The following is an 18,989-nucleotide window of genomic DNA, read 5'->3' as shown; positions in this document are numbered from 1 at the left end:
TGGTCCAATTGTAAGCATTCAACGTTAATATGCCAGACACAGGACTACACACTTTCCCGTCTCCTATTTAGTTCCCAAATCAAATCTGTGTGTATTTTATTATCCCCATTTTGCATGCAAACAAAACCAGAGTTTAGAAATGTTAAGAAAACTTGTGCTAAATAAGATACAGTGAGAGAGGACAGGTGATCTGCTGAGAGGGAGCAGAGCGGGAGTCAGAGATGGAGAACAAGACTGTTGCTGGCAATAGCAAGGTCCCAGCTCCCACTGAGAGTTGCCAAGTGCTGAAAGTAGATCCAGGCCATTATTAGCCCACTAGCCTCCTGGAGCAGGGAGTGGGTTCCTAACTAGACATCACGATGAGCAATAAAATAGCTACCATTTAGAACTGGGTACCAGATTCAGTATGAAGCACTCTACTCCACCCCCGCCCCCACCTCCATGCTGGTACAGTCCTAAGAAAAACCATCAATTCATTTTCCTGATCAGGTCACTCAAGTTCAAAGAGAAAGTGGTTGCCTGGGGTAGTTTCTTCTGGAATGAGGATGTAGGAGCAGCAAGCAGCTACATCAGAGCTGAGAGCCAGCAAGGAGGCAGGGAGGAAAGATGAGTGAGACTACCTCAACACTGACCAACTGCAGAGATCCCAGAGCCATCCTGGAGACTCAAGCACCAAGCACTGCCACCTCTGGGGAGGAGCAATGCCTGGCCCCTTGGGATAGTGTCTGAGCCTAGAGCCATGTTTCTGTGCAGGCCTCTTGAGGGTTGAGGGAGGAGCAGGAGAGAGAATGAGAATGGTCACCTTGGCCCTGTGGGAAACCCAGTATTACCTTCCAGCACTGTCGAATGTCTTTGCTTTTTCTTTCTTTTTTTTTTTTTTTGTCTTTTTAGGGCCACACCCACAGCATATGGAAGTTCCCAGGCTAGGGGTCGAACCGGAGCTGCAGCTTCTGGCCTATGCCACAGCAATGCCAGATCCTTAACCCACTGAATAAGGCCAGGGATTGAACCCGCAACCTCATGGATACTAGTCAGATTCATTTCTGCTGAGCCACAATGGAATCTCTCAAATGTCCTTCCTCTCACCTCTCACACTGCTCCTTCATGGCCTCCTATGAGGATCCTTCCCTTCAACTGGCCCATAAATGATGTGTTTTCCTAGTTCTCTCTTCACTGTCCCCAGCTGAGTACATCCACTCCCAAGACTGGGTGGTGATTTGGGGGACTTTTGCAGGGTTGGCTGCTACATGCTAACACCTCCCAAGAAAAATAGGATCCTGGAGTTCCCTGGAGGCTCAGTGGGTTAAGGATCTGGTGTTGTCACTGCTGTGATTCGGGTCACTGCTGTGGTATGGGTTTGATCCCTGGCCCAGGAAATTCTGTATGCTGAGGGTGCAGCAAAAGAAAAAAAAAAAAGGTGGTGGTGGGGGAGGATCCTGAAGAGGGCTGAGTATTATCTTCCTTGGAGGAAAGCAGGGCATAGGCTCCCTTTGCTGCATTCCAGGCAACTGCCCCATTGCCTCTAGAGCATCCCTCAGCTCCGAGGGCAACTCATTTCCAATCTCAGAGCTGACCTCCACCTCCACCCCTACCCCATCCTCAGAGACCATGCACACATCAGGCTATTGCAGATAACTTTATTAATGCGTGGGCTGACGCTTGGTTCTTGAACTTAAAGGTCAAAGAGAAAGGGCATCACATCTGTAAGGAAAGAAGAAAGTGAAAGGGATCTATCTGCCCTTCGCAGCTGCTGTTCCCTAAGCCTGGAACGCCCTCTCACAGCAGGTGATCCATCTCTCCTCTCTCAAGGCCCAAATGCCACCTGGTCTCCAGGAAAAGAAAAAGCCCCCTTTGCAAACAACCTCTCATACCATGCTTCTCACATTGTGTGGTCCACATCTTCCCAGGCTGCTGGACTCTGAGGAGGGACCTTAGCTGTGTCTCCATCAGCTCCTGGTACCTCATATCCCATGATTATGTGTGGGGACCCACCTCAGGCAGGCACCACCCCAGGTCCCAGACCACTGCTGTCCTTTCCTCTTCCTACAGAAGGTACCCACCCCCCACTGTCGCATGGTGTGACCTTGGCTTCTGCCCTGCACACTCAGCCTCGGGTAGGGATCTTCAGGTCCCCTCCCCTCGGCCCCACGTGTGACAAGGCCTCACACCTGGCTGGCTCATGCACTGCTGGATGCTTTCCAGCCGAGTGGAGGCCAAGGCCCGGGCTTCCTCCACAAAGCGGCGGTGTCCCTCCTCGGTCAACTTCCAGAGGCAGGATCGAGGCCGCGTGGGGGCCCCATCCTGCATGCTGACCGGCACCTTCTCAAAGCTGTCCCGGAAACAGAGATTGTGACGCACGGTGTTCTTCCAGCCTTCAGGAGCCGTCCGGAAAAAGGGGAAATGTTGTCTGTGGACAGGGATGAGTGGTCAGGAGAGGCGTGGTTTCTCGGGGAGATGCCCTGCCCTTGAGAGTGTTCTCCCCTGGGGCCAGAGCCTCCGCCCTTCGAACGGTGGAGAAGGGCAAGCTGGTCCAGGGACACGCTCTGCTGACCCAGCCCGCGGCACACCTGCCCCTGCGTTGCTTGTGCAGAGCCTCACCTTCTAAACCCAGTTCCCTGCCCCTTCCCAGGCACACTTTCCCCCCTCCCTCCAAGGGCTCAGGACTTTGGCTTGCAATAGAAACAGAGCAGAAATCAGGCCAACCCACTCCTGTCAGAGGAATCCTGGTCAAGGAGGACCCCTCTTGAGGATTAATATTCTGCAGCTCTTCCAACAGAGGGAAAAGGTCTGAGAAAATCCTTATGCTCATGGGTACCTGACTCTCAAAGCTAAAAGTAAATCCCTTCGCAGCCCAGCTTCCCTGGGTCCCTGGGGGACAGGCTGTGCCAGGCAGTTCAGTCCAAAGGGAACGCATGTGAGAAACTATTGGGGAAACTCCATTTTATACTGCGTGATCTTGAGAAGATGGGAGAATTTATGACCCAGGTAAATTTCTGTTTTAAAGAACTAAGATGTAAAAAGGCTGGGGTTTCTTAGATGGGACAGGGGGTGGGGTGGCTATCTTCCTGTATATGTGATGTGTGGATACACATTTGGGAACACCCTAAAAGCAGTGCCTGGGGCAGACTGGGACCTGTCAGACCAGGGGCCCTGCCCCCTCCCTTCTCCCTCCTCACAGGGCCCCTGGCACATACCGAGTGAAACTGTAGATCTGTTGCACGTTGAGGCCACAGGGGGAACTGTTTCTTAATGCCAGTGCAATTAGATGGAAGTAATTGAGAGGGGGCCGGGACCAGAGCCTCCCCGCCTGGCTGTTGGTTTGCCGAAGCCTCCGACTCTGGAGGGGGGCCCTTTTGTGAGGGGACGGGAGAGCCACAGAGGAGCTGTCATCCTGGTTCTCAGCCTCCTCCTCTTCTGTGAGCTAGAGGGGCACAGAGTAGGAGCTGGTCCTGACTCCACGGCCTCTACTCCACCCGAGCAATGGCAGGAAGGGGTGGTGCTCTAGGGCCACCCTCTGGGCTTCTCCCCAACCCAGGGGCACAGCTAATTTCTGAACCCATTAGCCCTTTGTTATCCCTAAGAACACAGAACTCTCTCTCTCAGGCATCATCCTAAGCCCACCCTGCCTACAGCCCAAGCCCGGCGGAGAAATCCCTACCTCCCAGGTGCTGGGGGAAGAGGCAAACCGCTTCCGAGGGGGAGACTGCTCTCTGGACGGTGATGGTGACTCCACCACTGTGGCCTCTGCATAGCGGGCAAAGTCTTCTTCTTTGGGGGACAGCTGAGGGGAGGGGACTGTGCTTGTCAGATTCTCCCCCTTACTGGGTTGTGGGACCTCCAGCTTTCCAGGAGGTAACACGATGTTGGGGTCTACCCACATCCACAGGTTGGGCTCAAAATCTGGACCTGTGCAGAGACAAAGGAGACTATGGGCTGGCCATAGCTCATGGGCTTTGGGTATCCCACCCAGGCCTCAGAAAACTCATTCTCTCTACTCACCATCATTATCAGGGTTGGGTTTTTTCCCCAGAGGCAATTTTGGTGGCTCAACTATTCGGAGTTTATATCTGGCAACTGGCGAAAAGAGAGAAGAGTCAAAAAATGTCCTAGGATTTGCACTGTGTGCCTGGGATCCTGGCCTTGAAGCTTCCCTGGGAAGAGGCCGTGGGCCCTGCCTGGGAAGCCATGACGCCATGAACATTACTGGTTTCCCTTACCTCTCTGACCTTCTTATTCTCTGCATTCTTCTCTTCTTACCTCGCATTACTGTCCCTGAACCATCTCATTAATGCCTCCAGTCAGTCATCATCTATCAACTCAGGGCTTTCAAATCTTTATCTCTAGCCCAGACTTTTCTGCTATCTGTTAAGGGGAACTGCCTACAGAATAACCCATAAGCACTTGGAGTGAACATTTCCCAAACTAAACTCCACTTTCCTGCTCTTCCTTTCAGCAAGTGGTACCATGTAACCAGTTGTCTAGGCCAGCCAAAAACTTGGAAATCATTCTTTTTTTACCCCCTCAATTTTTTTAATGATTTTTATTCTTTTCCATTATAGGTGGTTTACACCCTCTCAATTTTGATACTGACTATAGTTCCCTGTACTATATAGTAAGTCCTTGTTAGTTACCTATTTTATATATAATAGTGTGTATATGTTAATCCCAAACTCCTAATTTATCCCCACTCCCTACTTTCCCTTTAGTAACCGTAACTTTTTTTTTTGGCCTTTTTTTAATCTTTTCTAGGGCCGCTCCCTCAGCATATGGAGGTTCCCAGGCTAGGGGTTGAATCGGAGCTGTAGCCGCCAGCCTACACCACAGCAATGCGGGATCTCAGCCACGTCTGCGACCTACACCACAGCTCACGGCAACGCCAGAGCCTTAACCTACTGAGCAAGGGCAGGGATCGAACCCACAACCTCATGGTTCCTAGTTGGATTTGTTAACCACCAAGCCACGACTGGAACTCCAACCATAACATTGTTTTCTTTTTTCTTTTTTTATGGCTGCGCCTGTGGCATATGGAAGCTGCCAGGCTAGGGGTCAAATTGGAGCTGTAGTGGCCAGCCACAGCCACAGCAATGACTAGGTCTTCAACCTACACTACAGCTCACTGCAGTGCTGGATCCTTAACCCACTGAGAGATCCTTATCGGAATCCTCATGGATACTAGTTGGCTTTGTTTCCACTGAGCCACAACAGGAATTCCTGGAAATCATTCTAGACTCTTCTCTTTCCCATACAGCCACACCCAATCAATCACCAAGTTCTACCATCCTAGTCCAAACCATAATCTAAAAAAGTCTATTTATCTTCTTTTCTTTAGTTTATCATATTGCAAAAAAAGAAGAAAACAAAACAACAACAAAACTTACCATATTGCAGTTTGAATGATCTCCCTAAAATGTTAACCCAGTCTTATCACCCTTCAGTGAAAAACCTTTTGATGGCTGTCCATCGCCTTTGGGCCAAATCCAAATTCCTTGAGATAGTCTGCAAGGCCCTGGCTCCTCATCAGTGTTAAGTCATTCCTCTCAGGCTCTCAGCCCATCTCCAACAGACCACATCTAACTCCTAGGCCTTCCCATAAGCTGTTTCCATTGTCTAAAACACTCTTCCCTCTTTCTGCTTGTCTAGTTAATTACTACTTACCCATCAGGCCTCTGTTTAAACAACTTTCTTTCTCTCTCTTTTTTTCTTTTTACAGCTGCACCTGCAGCATATGTAAGTACCCAGGTTAGGGGTCGAATCGGAGCTGTAGCTGCCAGCCCATGCCAGGGCCACAGCAACGCCAGATCCAAGCTGCAACTTGTGGCAATGCTGGGATACTTTTTTTTTATTATTATTACATTTATAGTTGTACAATGATCATCACAATCCAATTTTATAGGATTTCCATCCCACACCCTCAATTTCTGAGATACTTAATCCACTGAACAAGGCCAGGAATTGATCCCACATCCTCATGCACATTATATTGGGTTCTTAACCCACTGAACCGCAATGGGAACTCCTAAACACCTTTCTAAAGCAAGCCTTCTGTGACTACTTGTCCATACACCCCCATAGCACACATTTTAGAGTAATTACTTGCTTAGAGTCTATCTCCAGGTCTGTCTCCTTCACTGCTTGGCATATAGGAGGAGCTCCACTGAATGAATGAATATGCTGGGCTAGAGTAAATCAGGTATATATTAGAGCTATCTGCTTGGCAGATGTTGGCTCCTTGGGATTAGAGGGAATTATTTCTGTCCCCTCACTGTCCCCAAGGAATGTCCTCATACTAGAGATAGATCTAGGTTTTTGTCTGGAAAATGATAATATACTTATTGGAGAGCTCAGTAATTATAAAGGATACCCATTACATCATTAATGTTCAACATAGTATTCTAAAAAGGAAAAAACAGTAAGAGATATAAAAAAGAAAAAGGCAAAACTGGGCGTTCCCGTCATTGTGATGCAGAAATGAATTTGACTAGGAACCATGAGGTTGCCGGTTCAGTCCCTGGCCCTGCTCAGTGGGTTAAGGATCTGGCATTGCCCTGAGCTGTAGTGCAGGTCGCAGACATGGCTCAGATCTGGCATTGCTATGGCTGTGGCGTAGGCGGGCAGCTGTAGCTCCAATTAAACCCCTAGGCTGGGAACCTCCATATGCCGCGGGTGCGGCCCTAAAAAGCAAAAAAATAAAATAGAAAAAGGCAAAACTATAATTATTTACAGAAAGAAAAAACATTAACATAGAAAACCATATAAAAATCAATATTTAAATTATTAAAACCAATAAGAGCCCATCAGGTTTGCTGGATATAAAAGCAACATACTAATCGCCACTGTTCCTCTATACTAACATGAAGAAACTGGAAAATGATTTTTTTTTAAAAGCATTATTTTGTTTCTACCCATTTTTTTTTAAAGGTGCTTTTATTTTATTTTATTTTTTGTCTTCTTGCTATTTCTTTGGGCCGCTCTTGTGGCATATGGAGGTTCCCAGGCTAGAGGTTGAATCAGAGCTGCAGCCGCTGGCCTACGCCAGAGCTGCATCTACAACCTACACCACAGCTCACAGCAACGCCGGATCGTTAACCCACTGAGCAAGGGCAGGGACCAAACCCACAACCTCATGGTTCCTAGTTGGATTCGTTAACCACTGCGCCACGACGGGAACTCCTGGAAAATGATTTTTTTTTTTTTTTCCAAAAAGATGCTGTTGACAATAGCAACCAAAATTATAATGTACTAGGAGTTAACCCATCCAAGACTGGGCTAGACCTTTATGTGAAAAAGATGCAATCACTATTTAAGGATATAAAAGACTTCAATAAGTAGAGATATATAATACATAAGTATACCAATAATCCTCTAATTAATCACTACATTTAATATAGTATTATAATACATAAAAATTAAAAAGTTCTACACAGTAAAAATCACAAAGGAAAAAAATTAATAAAATAAACCAGAAAAAAAAATTCAACTCCTAAAGCTTTCAGTTCTCTGATAGACATCGTCTCTAAATGAAAAAATAAAAGGCTAATGGATTGTGGCTCAGTGGGTTAAGGACCGGACATTGTCTCTATGAGGATGTGGGTTTGCTCCCTGGCCTCACTCAGTGGTTTAAGGATCTGGCATTGCTGCAAGCTGTGGCATAAGTCACAGATGTGGCTCAGGTCCAGTAATGCCATGGCTTTAGGCCTCAGCTGCAGCTCTGATTTAACCCCTAGCTCAGGAACTTCCATATGCTGCAGATGTGGCTGTTAAAAAATATTAGGAGTTCCTGTTGTGACTCAGTAGGTTACAAACCCAACTAGTATACATGAGGATTCATGTTCGATCCCTGGCCTCGCTCAGTGGGTTAAGGATCCAGTGCGTTGCTGTGGCTATGGCGTAGGCAAGCAGCTGCAGTTCTGATTTGACCCCTAGCCTGGGAACCTCCATGTGCCAGAGGTGCGGCCCTAAAAAGGAAAACAAACAAATAAATAAAAATTAAAGGGTAAGACAAATCTATAAATGGGTAAAAGATACAATCAGTATTCAGAAGGAAAGGATACCTGAAGATGTTCAGCCTTTCTAGATAAGAACACAATAAAAGAATGAGATAACACTTCACCTCAAATTGGCAAGAACTATAAAAACAGGTAATACCACAAGTGTTGGTGAAGATGCAATGAAATTGGATCCTTGATTACACTGGCACCTTACTCTCTATTCCTGGGAGTGTCTATACATGTTAAGAGAGGAACTTGTATACTAACCTTCCTTGTTACTATCATCTACCAAACTCTCAGTCATTCTCATTTAAAGAGTTTAGTTCCTGGTTCACTGTTCTAATGCTACTCTTGCCTTACATCTTGGCTATTTCAAGAGATAGAGATGATTTTCCTAGTAACCTGGCCTCTAAGTTTCTTAAACTCTTCTCCCCAAATTTTGCCTTCCATCATTATCTGTCATAATCTAAACCAAGAACTTCATCCTCTCCAAAATGTCATTTTTACACCACATAGAAATGTACCACCTTCTCTTTCCAACCATCTTCCTCTCAACTCCAGCCATCCTTTGATACCACTGATATCACCAATCCATTGATCTATGGCTTTGGGGGACTTGTCATAGAGTTGGGTTTAATCAGGGGTGTGGCTGGAAAAACAAGTGTTCCAAAGCCATAGAGGGCCAAAGGAGTGGATGGTGTATGCAAGAGAGTGAGCTTGTTTGATGGGGGGATTCCAGGTTAGTTAAAGAGAGGACATCCAGTGATTGAGAGCAGTGAAAGGGTGAAAGGATCAACAGACATGATCTCAGTGGGACCAAAGGATAGTCCCTCTAGGAGTTCCTGTTGTGGCTCAGTGAAAATGAATCTGACTAGTATCCATGAAGATGGAGGTTCGATCCCTGGCCTTGCTCAATGGGTTAAGGATCACAGTGTTGCTGTGAGCTATGGCGTAGGTCACAGACGTGGCTCAGATCTGGCATTGCTATGGCTGTGGTATAGGCTGGCAGCTGCAGCTCGAATTCAACCCCTAGCTGGGAATGGAATCTCCATATCCCAAGGATTTGGCCCTGAAAAGACAAAAAAAAAAAAAAAGAAAAAAGAAAAAAAAAAGGACTATCCCTCTGTCTCCCTCTGCTGCTCTGTCTTCTCAAGCACGATGTTTCAACAATCCTCTCCTCTCTCCTGCTATTAATTTCTGTCTCTGGATCATTCTCATCAAGATTCAAATATACTGTTAATTCTCTCATTATATTGAAAACCAGAACTTCTTTTGTCCCCACTTTCTGTACCAGGCCATACTCTATATTTTTGCTTTCATTTGAGGAAGAACTCCTTGAAAGAACTGCCTCTACTTTCTGTCTCCACCTGCCCTCCTTTCTACTCTTTTCTTTTTTTTCTTTTTTTTTTTTTTTGTCTTTTTGCTATTTCTTTGGGCTGCTCCCGCGGCATATGGAGGTTCCCAGGCTAGGGGTCGAATCGGAGCTGTAGCCACCGGCCTACGCCAGAGCCACAGCAACGCAGGATCCGAGCCGCGTCTGCAACCTACACCACAGCTCACGGCAACGCCGGATGGTTAACCCACTGAGCAAGGGCAGGGACCGAACCCGCAACCTCATGGTTCCTAGTCAGATTCGTTAACCACTGCGCCACGATGGGAACTCCCCTTTCTACTCTTAAACCCTGGCCAAGCAGGCCTTCTCCTCCACCACTCCACTAAAACCACTATGATCAAGGTTGCTGTCCCCCAAACCGTATAATCAAGGCTGTTTCCAACTGTCAGCCCACCTCTGACCTGACCTCTCACAGCAGGTTCCTCTCCTGTGACCACTCCTTTGAAACACTTTCTTCTGGGTTTCCAGGAAACCACAATCACAGTTTTGATTCTCAATGGTCATTTCCTCAGTTTTTGTTGGTTATCTCTCCTCTCACCAATGTCTTTAGACTGGAATGCCCCCAGGGCTCATTCTTGGTCCTTCTCTATTCTCACCCCTTAAATGCCAGGTATATACCAAAGATTCTCTTGAGTTCTTTTGCAGTGCAGCAGGTTAAGGATCTGACATTGTCACTGCAGCGGCTTGGATCACTGCTGTGGCATGAGTCCAGTTCCTGGCCCAGGAACTTCCATGTGCCTTAGCCATAACAAAACAAAAGTATCTCAAACTGAGCATGTCCAGAACAGAATTCCTGATTTTCCTCCCTCAACCATTCTACCAGAAGCTTCCCCCATCTCAGTCCAACTCCATCCTTCCACTTGATCAGCCAAAAACTCTGAAGGAGTCATCCTCTAATCTCTTTTTCTTAAACCACACATCCAATCCATCAAACAAATCCAGCTGGTTCTACCTTCTTACCATATCCTCTGCCACCACCCTAGTGGTCCAATCTGCATAATGTGTAGGGCCCAGTGCAAAATGAAAGTGTGGGGCTCCTTGCTCAAAAATTATTAAAGTATATATATATATATTTTATGGCTGCACCTGTGGCATATGGAAGTTCCTAGGCCATCGAGCCACAGCTATGACCTGAGCAGCTGCAGATTCTTAACCCACTGCACCACAGTGGGAACGCCAAAAATTATTAAAAATCTTAATAATTTTAAGATTATTAGTGATAGCAGAAGATTAAACCAAGTTAGGCATCCTATCACACACTCATTCCTCCGCTCCAAAACTTTTCGCCATTCAGAATCTTACTTAAGGTCAATCCCAATGCCCCCAGAGTGGAAGAGGTCTCTTCCTGATCTCTGCTCCACGCCTCACGAGTCTGAACTCTCCTCTTTATTTACTTTTTTTTTTTTTTAAAGACCCGCACCTGCGGCATATGGGGTTCCCAGGCTAGGGGTCGAACCGGAGATGCAGCTGCCAGCCTACACCACAGCTCTCAGCAACTGAACGGATTGAACCGGCGGCCTCATGGATACTAGTCGGGTTTGTTACCGCTGAGCCACGATGGGAACTCTGTCTTTATTTGCTTTGATTCTGGCCTCACTGGCCTGTTAACCGGTTCCACAAACACTTCAGGCATATTCCTTCCTGAGGGCTTTTACACAGGCTATTTCTTCTGCAATAGAGTCTTTTCCTCTAAGTATCCTCCTGGCTCACTACCTCACCTCCTTCAACTCTTTTCAAATATTTTTTTCCCCAAATCAGACCAGCTTGATGACCCTATTTAAAACTGTAGCTGCTACCACTTCCTCACCCTGATTCCAGAGCCCTCTTACAGAGTCCTTTAAAAAACAACAATCCATCTCAGCTATCATCTTACAACATACTATATAAATATTTTAATGTGGATTGTCTGTTTGGCCCCAATAGAATATCAGCTCCATGAAGACCTGTCTGTTTTGTTCATTATGGATCATGTGAGTATCCAGAACACTGCCTGATAAATTGGAGGTACTCAATAAATATTTCTTTTAATCAGTGAAGACAAAGGAATGTCATTACTTATGATGGCAAAGAGTTCCAATGGAGTTTTGTCTCCATTAGGAAGGTGAATTAAAATGCAAAAGGTGGAGCTCCCATCATGGTGCAGTGGAAATGAATCCGACTAGGAACCACAAGGTTGAGGGTTCAATCCCTGGCTGTGCTCAGTGGCTTAAGGATTTGGCATTGCTGTGGCTGTGGTGTAGGTCTGCAGCTGTAGCTCCTCTGATTGGACCCCTAGCCTGGGAACCTCCATATGCCTCAGGTGTGGCCCTAACAAGCCAAAAAAAAAAAAAATATATATATATATATATATATATATATGCAAAAGGTAGTAAATGCAGATAGAATACTACACAGCAGTCAGAAATGATGAACCAGATCTCCATTAAGCAACACAAATTACTCTCAAAAACAATGTGAATAGGGAAAAAAAAACGAGCATTATGTAAATCAAGGTCACCTATAAACAACAAAATGCTAAACAGTTTTTAAAGATACACCTATCTAAGGACATTAAATGGATTAGGGTAGATACTTGAGTGTGTGGGAGGCAGCAAAAGGGGTGGATTGAAGGAGGAAAATAAATTAATCCAAGCACTTTGCTGGAACAGACGGCAATCACGTACCAGGAAGGTGGGAGGTGATTACTCAACTCTCAACACTTGAAGACCAAAGGAAAAAATAGGTATTTTTACAGACAACAGTCAACTACCCATTCAGCAAATATTGAGCACTTCAAGGTGTCAGACATGTATTAAGAGGTGGGATACAGCGATGAACAAAATTAACAGAAGAAAATTTTTGAAGAGACAAATGAGCGAAATACGCGACGGGTCCAAATGGCGTAGGTGCCACGGGGAAAAGGCCAAGAGGCCTAGAAGGTTCTGGGACGGAGCCGGAAAGGGGGTGGTGGTAAGGTTTAAAGGTCGTTTTCAGGCAGGACCCCTGCCCTCCGTGGGCTTTCGGTCGAGGCGGAGACCCCATGGCCACTTGGAAAAAATGGGGGCGGGGTGGAGGGGGCTCCTGGGCTCAGCAAAGGGGACGAGGGGCCCCAAAAGGCGACCTCATCACGGGGCTGGGGGGTCGGCGAGAAGGTCAAAGGCCGAGGAATCCGCGCCCACGAGCCCCCGACCCGCCGCGGCGCGCCCCTCCCCCACGGCCCGAGCCCGGACACTTACGGTTCTGTTCCGCTAAGGGCAGGTGCGTCGTGGTGAAGGCCAGAAAGGACTCGTTCCCCATGTCCCAGTCCAACAATCCTGGGACCTGGCCATGGAGGCTGGCCCAGAAGTCGAGGTGCTGGAGTTTCAGGTCCACGTTTAGAGAGAGGAGGGAGAGCCAGCCACAGGGTGGGCGAGAGTCGGGAGAGACTGAGGCTGAGGCCTGGGAGGCACTTCCTCAAATCCCCGCGCTCCGGGATGGAGTTAGGTTGGAGCCCGCTCAGGTGTGCAGAGTCCCCATTTGACACCCTTGATCCCGGGCCTCTGCTGAGTGCTCCACGCCACGTCTTTCCGCAACCCCGCACGCTTTCAAAGGGGGGTTTGGGCAATTTGGGGGTCCGGAAGGGAGGTATCCCAGGCTCTCTGCCCAGTCTACATTTGCTCCAAGCTCTTATTTTATTTAGTAAATCAGTCTGTCATTTAAGAATGAACCCACAGTGGTATGAAAAGCTACTTTCTAGAAGTTCGGAAGATTTCATGGTTTATCCACAATCGCATCTGTTAGTACAGGGTGGAGATAGGATTAAAGGGTGATTTTTATGATTTGATTTGATGTGATTTTGGGATGGTGATTTTTAAATCTTGTTTTTAATTTCAAATTTACAGAAAAGCCCCAAGATTACTATAAAAAATGCCAGTATTTTTTTTTTTTTAAAGGGAGTTCCCACTGTGGTGCACCAGGTTAAGGATCTGGAGTTTTCTCTGTCCTGGATTCCATATCCACTCTATATGCCCTAGCAGCTGTTGCATAGGTCGCAGCTGCAGCTCATATTTGCTACCCACCCCACTCCTGGGGAATTTCCACACGCCCTGTGTGCACCCCAGAGGTGGGGAAAAAAAATTCCAGTATATCTAAATCCGGTAGGTCACCAATTACACCAATTATTATTAATGTTTTTTTGTCACATTTTTGTTGTTCTCTCTGTGTAAGAGGTATGTTATTTTTTTCTGAACTACTTGAGAATAATTTGCAGACCTCATGTCCCTTTACCCATAAATACTTCAATGAATATTTCCTAAAAACAAGGAAATCCTGTTTCTCATCAAGTTTGGACCCACTAATTCGAGCATCCATTTATGATTCTTTTTTTTTCATTTTTATTTATTTATTATTATTATTTTATTATTTCCCCAACACAATTTTTTTTTCCACTTTACAGCATGGGGACCCAGTTACACATACATGTATATGTATTTTTTCTCACATTATCATGCTCCATCATAAGTAACTAGACATAGTTCTCAGTGGTACACAGCAGGATCTCATTGTTAATCCATTCCAAAAGCAATTGTTTGCATCCATTAACCCCAAGCTCCCAATTGATTCCACTCCCTCTCCCTCCCCCCAGGCAACCACAAGTCTATTCTCCAAGTCCATGATTTTCTTTTCTGTGGAACGGTTCTTTTGTGCTGGATATTAGATACCAGATATAAGTAATATCATATGGTGTTTGTCTTTCTCTTTCCGACTTACTTCACTAAGTATGAGAGTCTCCAGTTCCATCCATGTTGCTGCAAGTGGCATTATTTTGTTCTTTTTTATGGCTGAGTAATATTCCATTGTGTATATATATACACACCATATCTTCCTAATCCAATCATCTGTCAATGAACATTTGGGTTGTTTCCTTGTCTTGGCTATTGTGAATAGGGCTGCAATGAACATGAGGGTGCATGTGTGCTTTTAAGGAAAGTTTTGTCTGGATATATGCCCAGGAGTGGGGTTGCTGGGTCATATGGTAGATTTATGTATAGTTTTCTAAGGTACCTCCATGCTGTTCTCCACAGTGATTATACCAGCTTACATTCCCACCAGCAGTGCAGGAGGGTTCCCTTTTCTCCACACCCCCTCCAACACTTGCTATTTGTGGACTTATTAATCATGGCCATTCTGATTGGTGTGAGGTGGTATCTCATGGTCATTTATGATTCTTGCCTAAATCAGTTATTATTATGATAGGTGCGAAATGATTTTTTACAAGTAATTTTTCTAAATCTTTCATTCCTTCACCAATTATTTAGTTGGCATTGTGTTGTAAGGAAGAGCTTTTCCTTAGCTCATATTTATTTGTTATCAGTATGGACTCAAAGTATTGATTCTTCTATTACAGAGTGGATTATAATTCAGTGTTATCATTATTTGTTTTAATCTTTAAACTGTCCAGATTTTACCAGAGAGTGAGGCAGCCCTCTCTGGTTCCTTTGTGCAGCCTGGATTTTTCCATCAAAGCCCATACACCCTCTTATACTGTGTGACCTGTTGCCTGTCTAGACCAGAAACTTTGAGAGTAGTGTCTGGCACATAGGAGACTCTCAATAAATGTTTTAAGTATGGTGAAAACAACAACTTCCTTTAAAAAAATTTATTAAGGAGTTCCTGACGTGGTGCAGTGGAAACAAACCCGACTAGGAACCATGAGGTTGTGGGTTCGATCCCTGGCCTTGCTCAGTGGGTTAAGGATCCGACGTTGCTGTGAGCTGTGGTATAGGCTGTAGACGTGTCTTGGATCCCAAATTGCTCTGGCTGTGGCATAGGCTGGCAGCTGTAGCTCCCTTCTGACCCCTAGCCTGGGAACCTCCATATGCTGCAGGTGTGGCCCTAAGAAGCAAAAAAAAAAAGTTTATTAGGACTCTACCTTTAATAACAGTGATAATAATAACTAATAGTGATAATTTTCCTAATTATAAAAATAATCATGTTTGATGCAGAAAACTTGGAAGTATAGAAAGCATGAAGAAAAAACAAAATAATTCTTGTTATCAACCAGAGATAATAATGATTACATTCTGATGTATTTTCTTTCAGTCTTTTTCCTTATGTTTCATCTTTATTTTGTAAAATGAAAGTTATTGTGATGCATCCACCTTTTTATAGCCCTTTTCAAATTTGTGTATCATTTGAGAATGTTTATATCATGTAAATCATGTACCTGATAAGGGGTTAACATCCAGAATATATAATGGCCATAAATCATCAAAAAACCCAAACAATCCAATTTTTAAATGGGCAAAGGACTTGAATAGACATTTCTCCAGAGAAGAAATACAAATGTCCAATAAGCACATGAAAAGGTGGGCTTTTATGTCATTAACATTAGAGAAATGCAAATAAAAACCACAGTGATATACCACTTCACATCCATTGGTATGGCTATTATAAAAATAAACAAAGCACAAGTTCTGGTTTTGGCACAGCAGAAATGAATCCCACTAGTATCCTTGAGGGTGTGGGTTCTATCCCTAGCCTTACTCAGTGGATCTCGGATCCATTGTCGCCAGCTGACAGCTGTAGCTCTGATTCCACCCATTAGCCTGGGAACATCCAGTGCGACCCTAAAAAGCAAAAACCAAAATCAATCAGTAAAAATAAAAGCTATTTAAAAAAAATAAACAGGAGTTCCCGTTGTGGCTCAGTGGTTAACCAATCTGACTAGGAGCCATGAGTTTGCAGTTTCGATCCCTGGCCTCGCTCAGTGGGTTAAGGATCTGGTGTTGCTGTGAGCTGTGGTGTAGGTGGTAGGCACAGCTCGAATCTGGCGTTGCTGTGGCGTAGGCCCGGGGGCTACAGCTCCGATTAGACCTCTAGCCTGGGAACTTCCATACGCCACAGGTGTGGCCCTAGAAAAGGCAAAAAGACAAAAAAACAAAAAAACAAACAAACAAAAAAGAGCAAAACCACAGAAAATAACAAGTGTTGGAGTTCCTGTCGTGGTGCAATGGAAACAAATCCAACTAGGAACCATGAGGTTTCGGGTTTGATCCCTGGCCTCAATAAGTGGGTTAAAGATCTGGCGTTGCCGTGAGCTATGGTGTAGGTCACAGACGCGTCTCGAGTCTGGCATTGCTGTGGTGTAGGCAGGCAGCAACAAGTGCTGACTAGAATGTGGAGAAATTGGAATCCTTGTGAGTTCCTGGTGGGAATGTAAAGTGGCACAGTCCCTCAAAAAATTAGATGTAGAAGTTCCCGTCATGGCTCAGTGGTACCTAACCTGACTTGTATCCATGAGGACGCGGGTTCAATCCCTGGCCTCGCTCAGTGGGTTAAGGATCCGGCATTGCCATGAGGTGTGGTGTAGGTCACAGATGAGGCTTGGCTCCCACGTTGCTGTGGCTGTGGCGTAGGCCTCAGTTGCAGCTCCAGTTCGACCCCTAGCCTGGGAACTCCCATATGTTGTGGGTGCAGCCCTAAAAAGAAAAAAAAATTAAATGTAGAATTATCATATGATCTAGCCATCTCAATTCTTTGTATGTACCCAAAACAGTTGAAATCAGAGGTTTGAAAAGATATTTTTATACGCATGTTCGGAGCAGTCTTATTGTAAAGGTGGAAATAACCCAAATGTCCATCAGTGGGTGATTGAATAAATAAAATATGGTATATACATAACAATGGAATATTAGCCTTAAGAAAGAATAACATTCTGATAAATGCTACAACATGGATGAATCTTGAAATATGCTAAGTGAAATAAGCCAGACACAAAAAGACAGGTTTTGTATAGTTCCATTTGTACAAGTTACCTAAAATAGCCAAATTTATGGAGACAGAAAGTAGAGCAGGAATTGCCAAGGGTGGAGGAAGAGGGAATGGGGACTTATTATTTAATGGGTACAGAATTTCTGCTTGAGATAATAAAGTTCTGGAGATGGGTAGAGGTGGTGGTTGCATAACAATGTGAATGTGCTTAGTGCCACCAAACTGTACATGTAAAAATGGTTACGATTTTTTTCTGTTTATTTAAACAACATAAATATTTTTTGTGTGTCTTTTTAGAGCCGTACCTGTGACAATATGGAGGTTCCTAGGCTAGGGGTCTAATTGGAGCTGTAGGCACCGGCCTACACCCCAGCCACAGCAACGTCAGATCCAAGCTGAGTCTGTGAACCTACACTGCAGCTCATGGCAACACTGGATCCTTAACCCACTGAGTGAGGCCAGGGATCGAACCTGTGTCCCTCATGGATAATAGATTCATTTCCCCGAGCCATGATGGGAACTCCAGCATAAATATTTTTTAAATATTGGAGTTGCTACTGTGGCGCAACAGGATTGGCAGCATCTCTGCAGCACAGGGATGCAAGTTCTATCCCCGGCCTGGCACAGTGTGTTAAAAGGATCCGGCTTGCCACAGCTGCGGTGTAGGTCGCAGGATCCCTCGCCAGGATCCCTGGCCCAGGGACTCCATATGCTGCGGGGCAGCCAAAAAAGAAAAATAAAAGTTTATGTTAGTAATTTCCAAACTTTGCTGCACACTGAAATCCACTGGGGATATATATATTTGGCCACGTCCGAGGCATGTGAAAGTTCCTGGGTTCCAGCAGCAGTGACCCAGGCTGCTGCAGTGACAATGCTGGTTCCTTATCCCGCTGCACCATGAGAGAACACCCCCCGGGGATCGTTAAAAAGCACTAATGCCTGGCTCCCATGCAAGCCATGGTGGTTCTAGCGTGGGTCAGGCCTGGATGCTGGGATTTTTAAAAGCCCCCTAGGGAGTTCCCTGGTGGCTCCGTGGGTTAAGGATCCAGGGTTGCTGTGAGTTGCGGTTTAGGTCGCAGATGTGGCTTGGATTTGGCATTGCTGCGGCTGTGGCGTAGGCCAGCGGTTGCAGCTCCAATTCGACCCCTAGCCTGGGAACTTCTATATGCTGTGGGTGCAGCCCTAAAAAGACAAAAAATAAGAATAAAAATAGAAAAATTCTTGGTGTCAGTCAGAGGTAGTAACTGATTGCATTCTGATGTACTCTCACCAGGGTCACCAGGGTTAGGGGAGAGAGAGACCTAGGTCACCTCAAAGATTTTGGTTTTTAGCCTAAGAGCAAGGCAGAGATCACTGTTAGGAGGAATATATATGGGAGAGGACACAAGTGAATGGGCTGACCACTCCTGCTTTTTTCCCTCAGTTACCCCACCATCCCTCTCTAGCCTCTCACCACCACCAGATCCTTCCGCTTCTGCTCTCCTCCTGGGGCGCCTTCAGCCTATTCTGTCCTTGAGTCTCACCTGGTGGCCTTCTGTCTTTTCCTGCTCAGAGCCTCTCTTTCCCCCAGCATCTCCTCTTGCTCTGCCAGCCCCCACAAAAGCCCTCAGGCCTCTGGGCCCCACTTGGTGCACCAGTCTCAGTTTCAACCGCACCCCTAGGCCCCTGGCTGGGTGGCCTGCTGTGGAGGGTACAAAACCCACAGCCCAGGTGTGGGTCTGAGAACTCTGACTCCTGGATTCTTACTCATCCTTCCTGCCTCTTGGGAAAAGCAACTCTGGGGTTCTGGGGCAGAGAGGGGCCTGGGAGCACCTGGAGCCCGGACACAGAATCTATAGATTCACCCCAAAGTGAAGCCCATCGAAGAGAGACACACA

At 45.8% G+C, this 18,989-nt stretch overlaps 1 protein-coding gene across 1 annotated transcript; it reads right to left on the bottom strand.

Moving 5' to 3' along the window:
* Nucleotides 1-1,659: 1,659 nt before the first annotated feature.
* FOXR1 (forkhead box R1) lies at nucleotides 1,660-12,867 on the bottom strand. The gene is made up of 5 exons (XM_047753477.1): nucleotides 12,597-12,867; nucleotides 4,000-4,074; nucleotides 3,659-3,906; nucleotides 3,195-3,421; nucleotides 1,660-2,407 (listed from the first exon to the last, which is right to left on the bottom strand). Exons 1-5 carry the CDS (start codon nucleotides 12,655-12,657, stop codon nucleotides 2,125-2,127), a joined length of 894 nt encoding a protein of 297 aa, XP_047609433.1. The 5' UTR covers nucleotides 12,658-12,867; the 3' UTR covers nucleotides 1,660-2,124.
* Between the last annotated feature and the right edge of the window lie 6,122 nt (nucleotides 12,868-18,989).

Source organism: Phacochoerus africanus, chromosome 11 (genome assembly GCF_016906955.1).
Source record: "Phacochoerus africanus isolate WHEZ1 chromosome 11, ROS_Pafr_v1, whole genome shotgun sequence".
Taxonomy (NCBI): domain Eukaryota; kingdom Metazoa; phylum Chordata; class Mammalia; order Artiodactyla; family Suidae; genus Phacochoerus; species Phacochoerus africanus.
The sequence above is the reverse complement of the archived record's forward strand: the minus strand, read 5'-3'. Positions and strand labels throughout refer to the sequence as shown.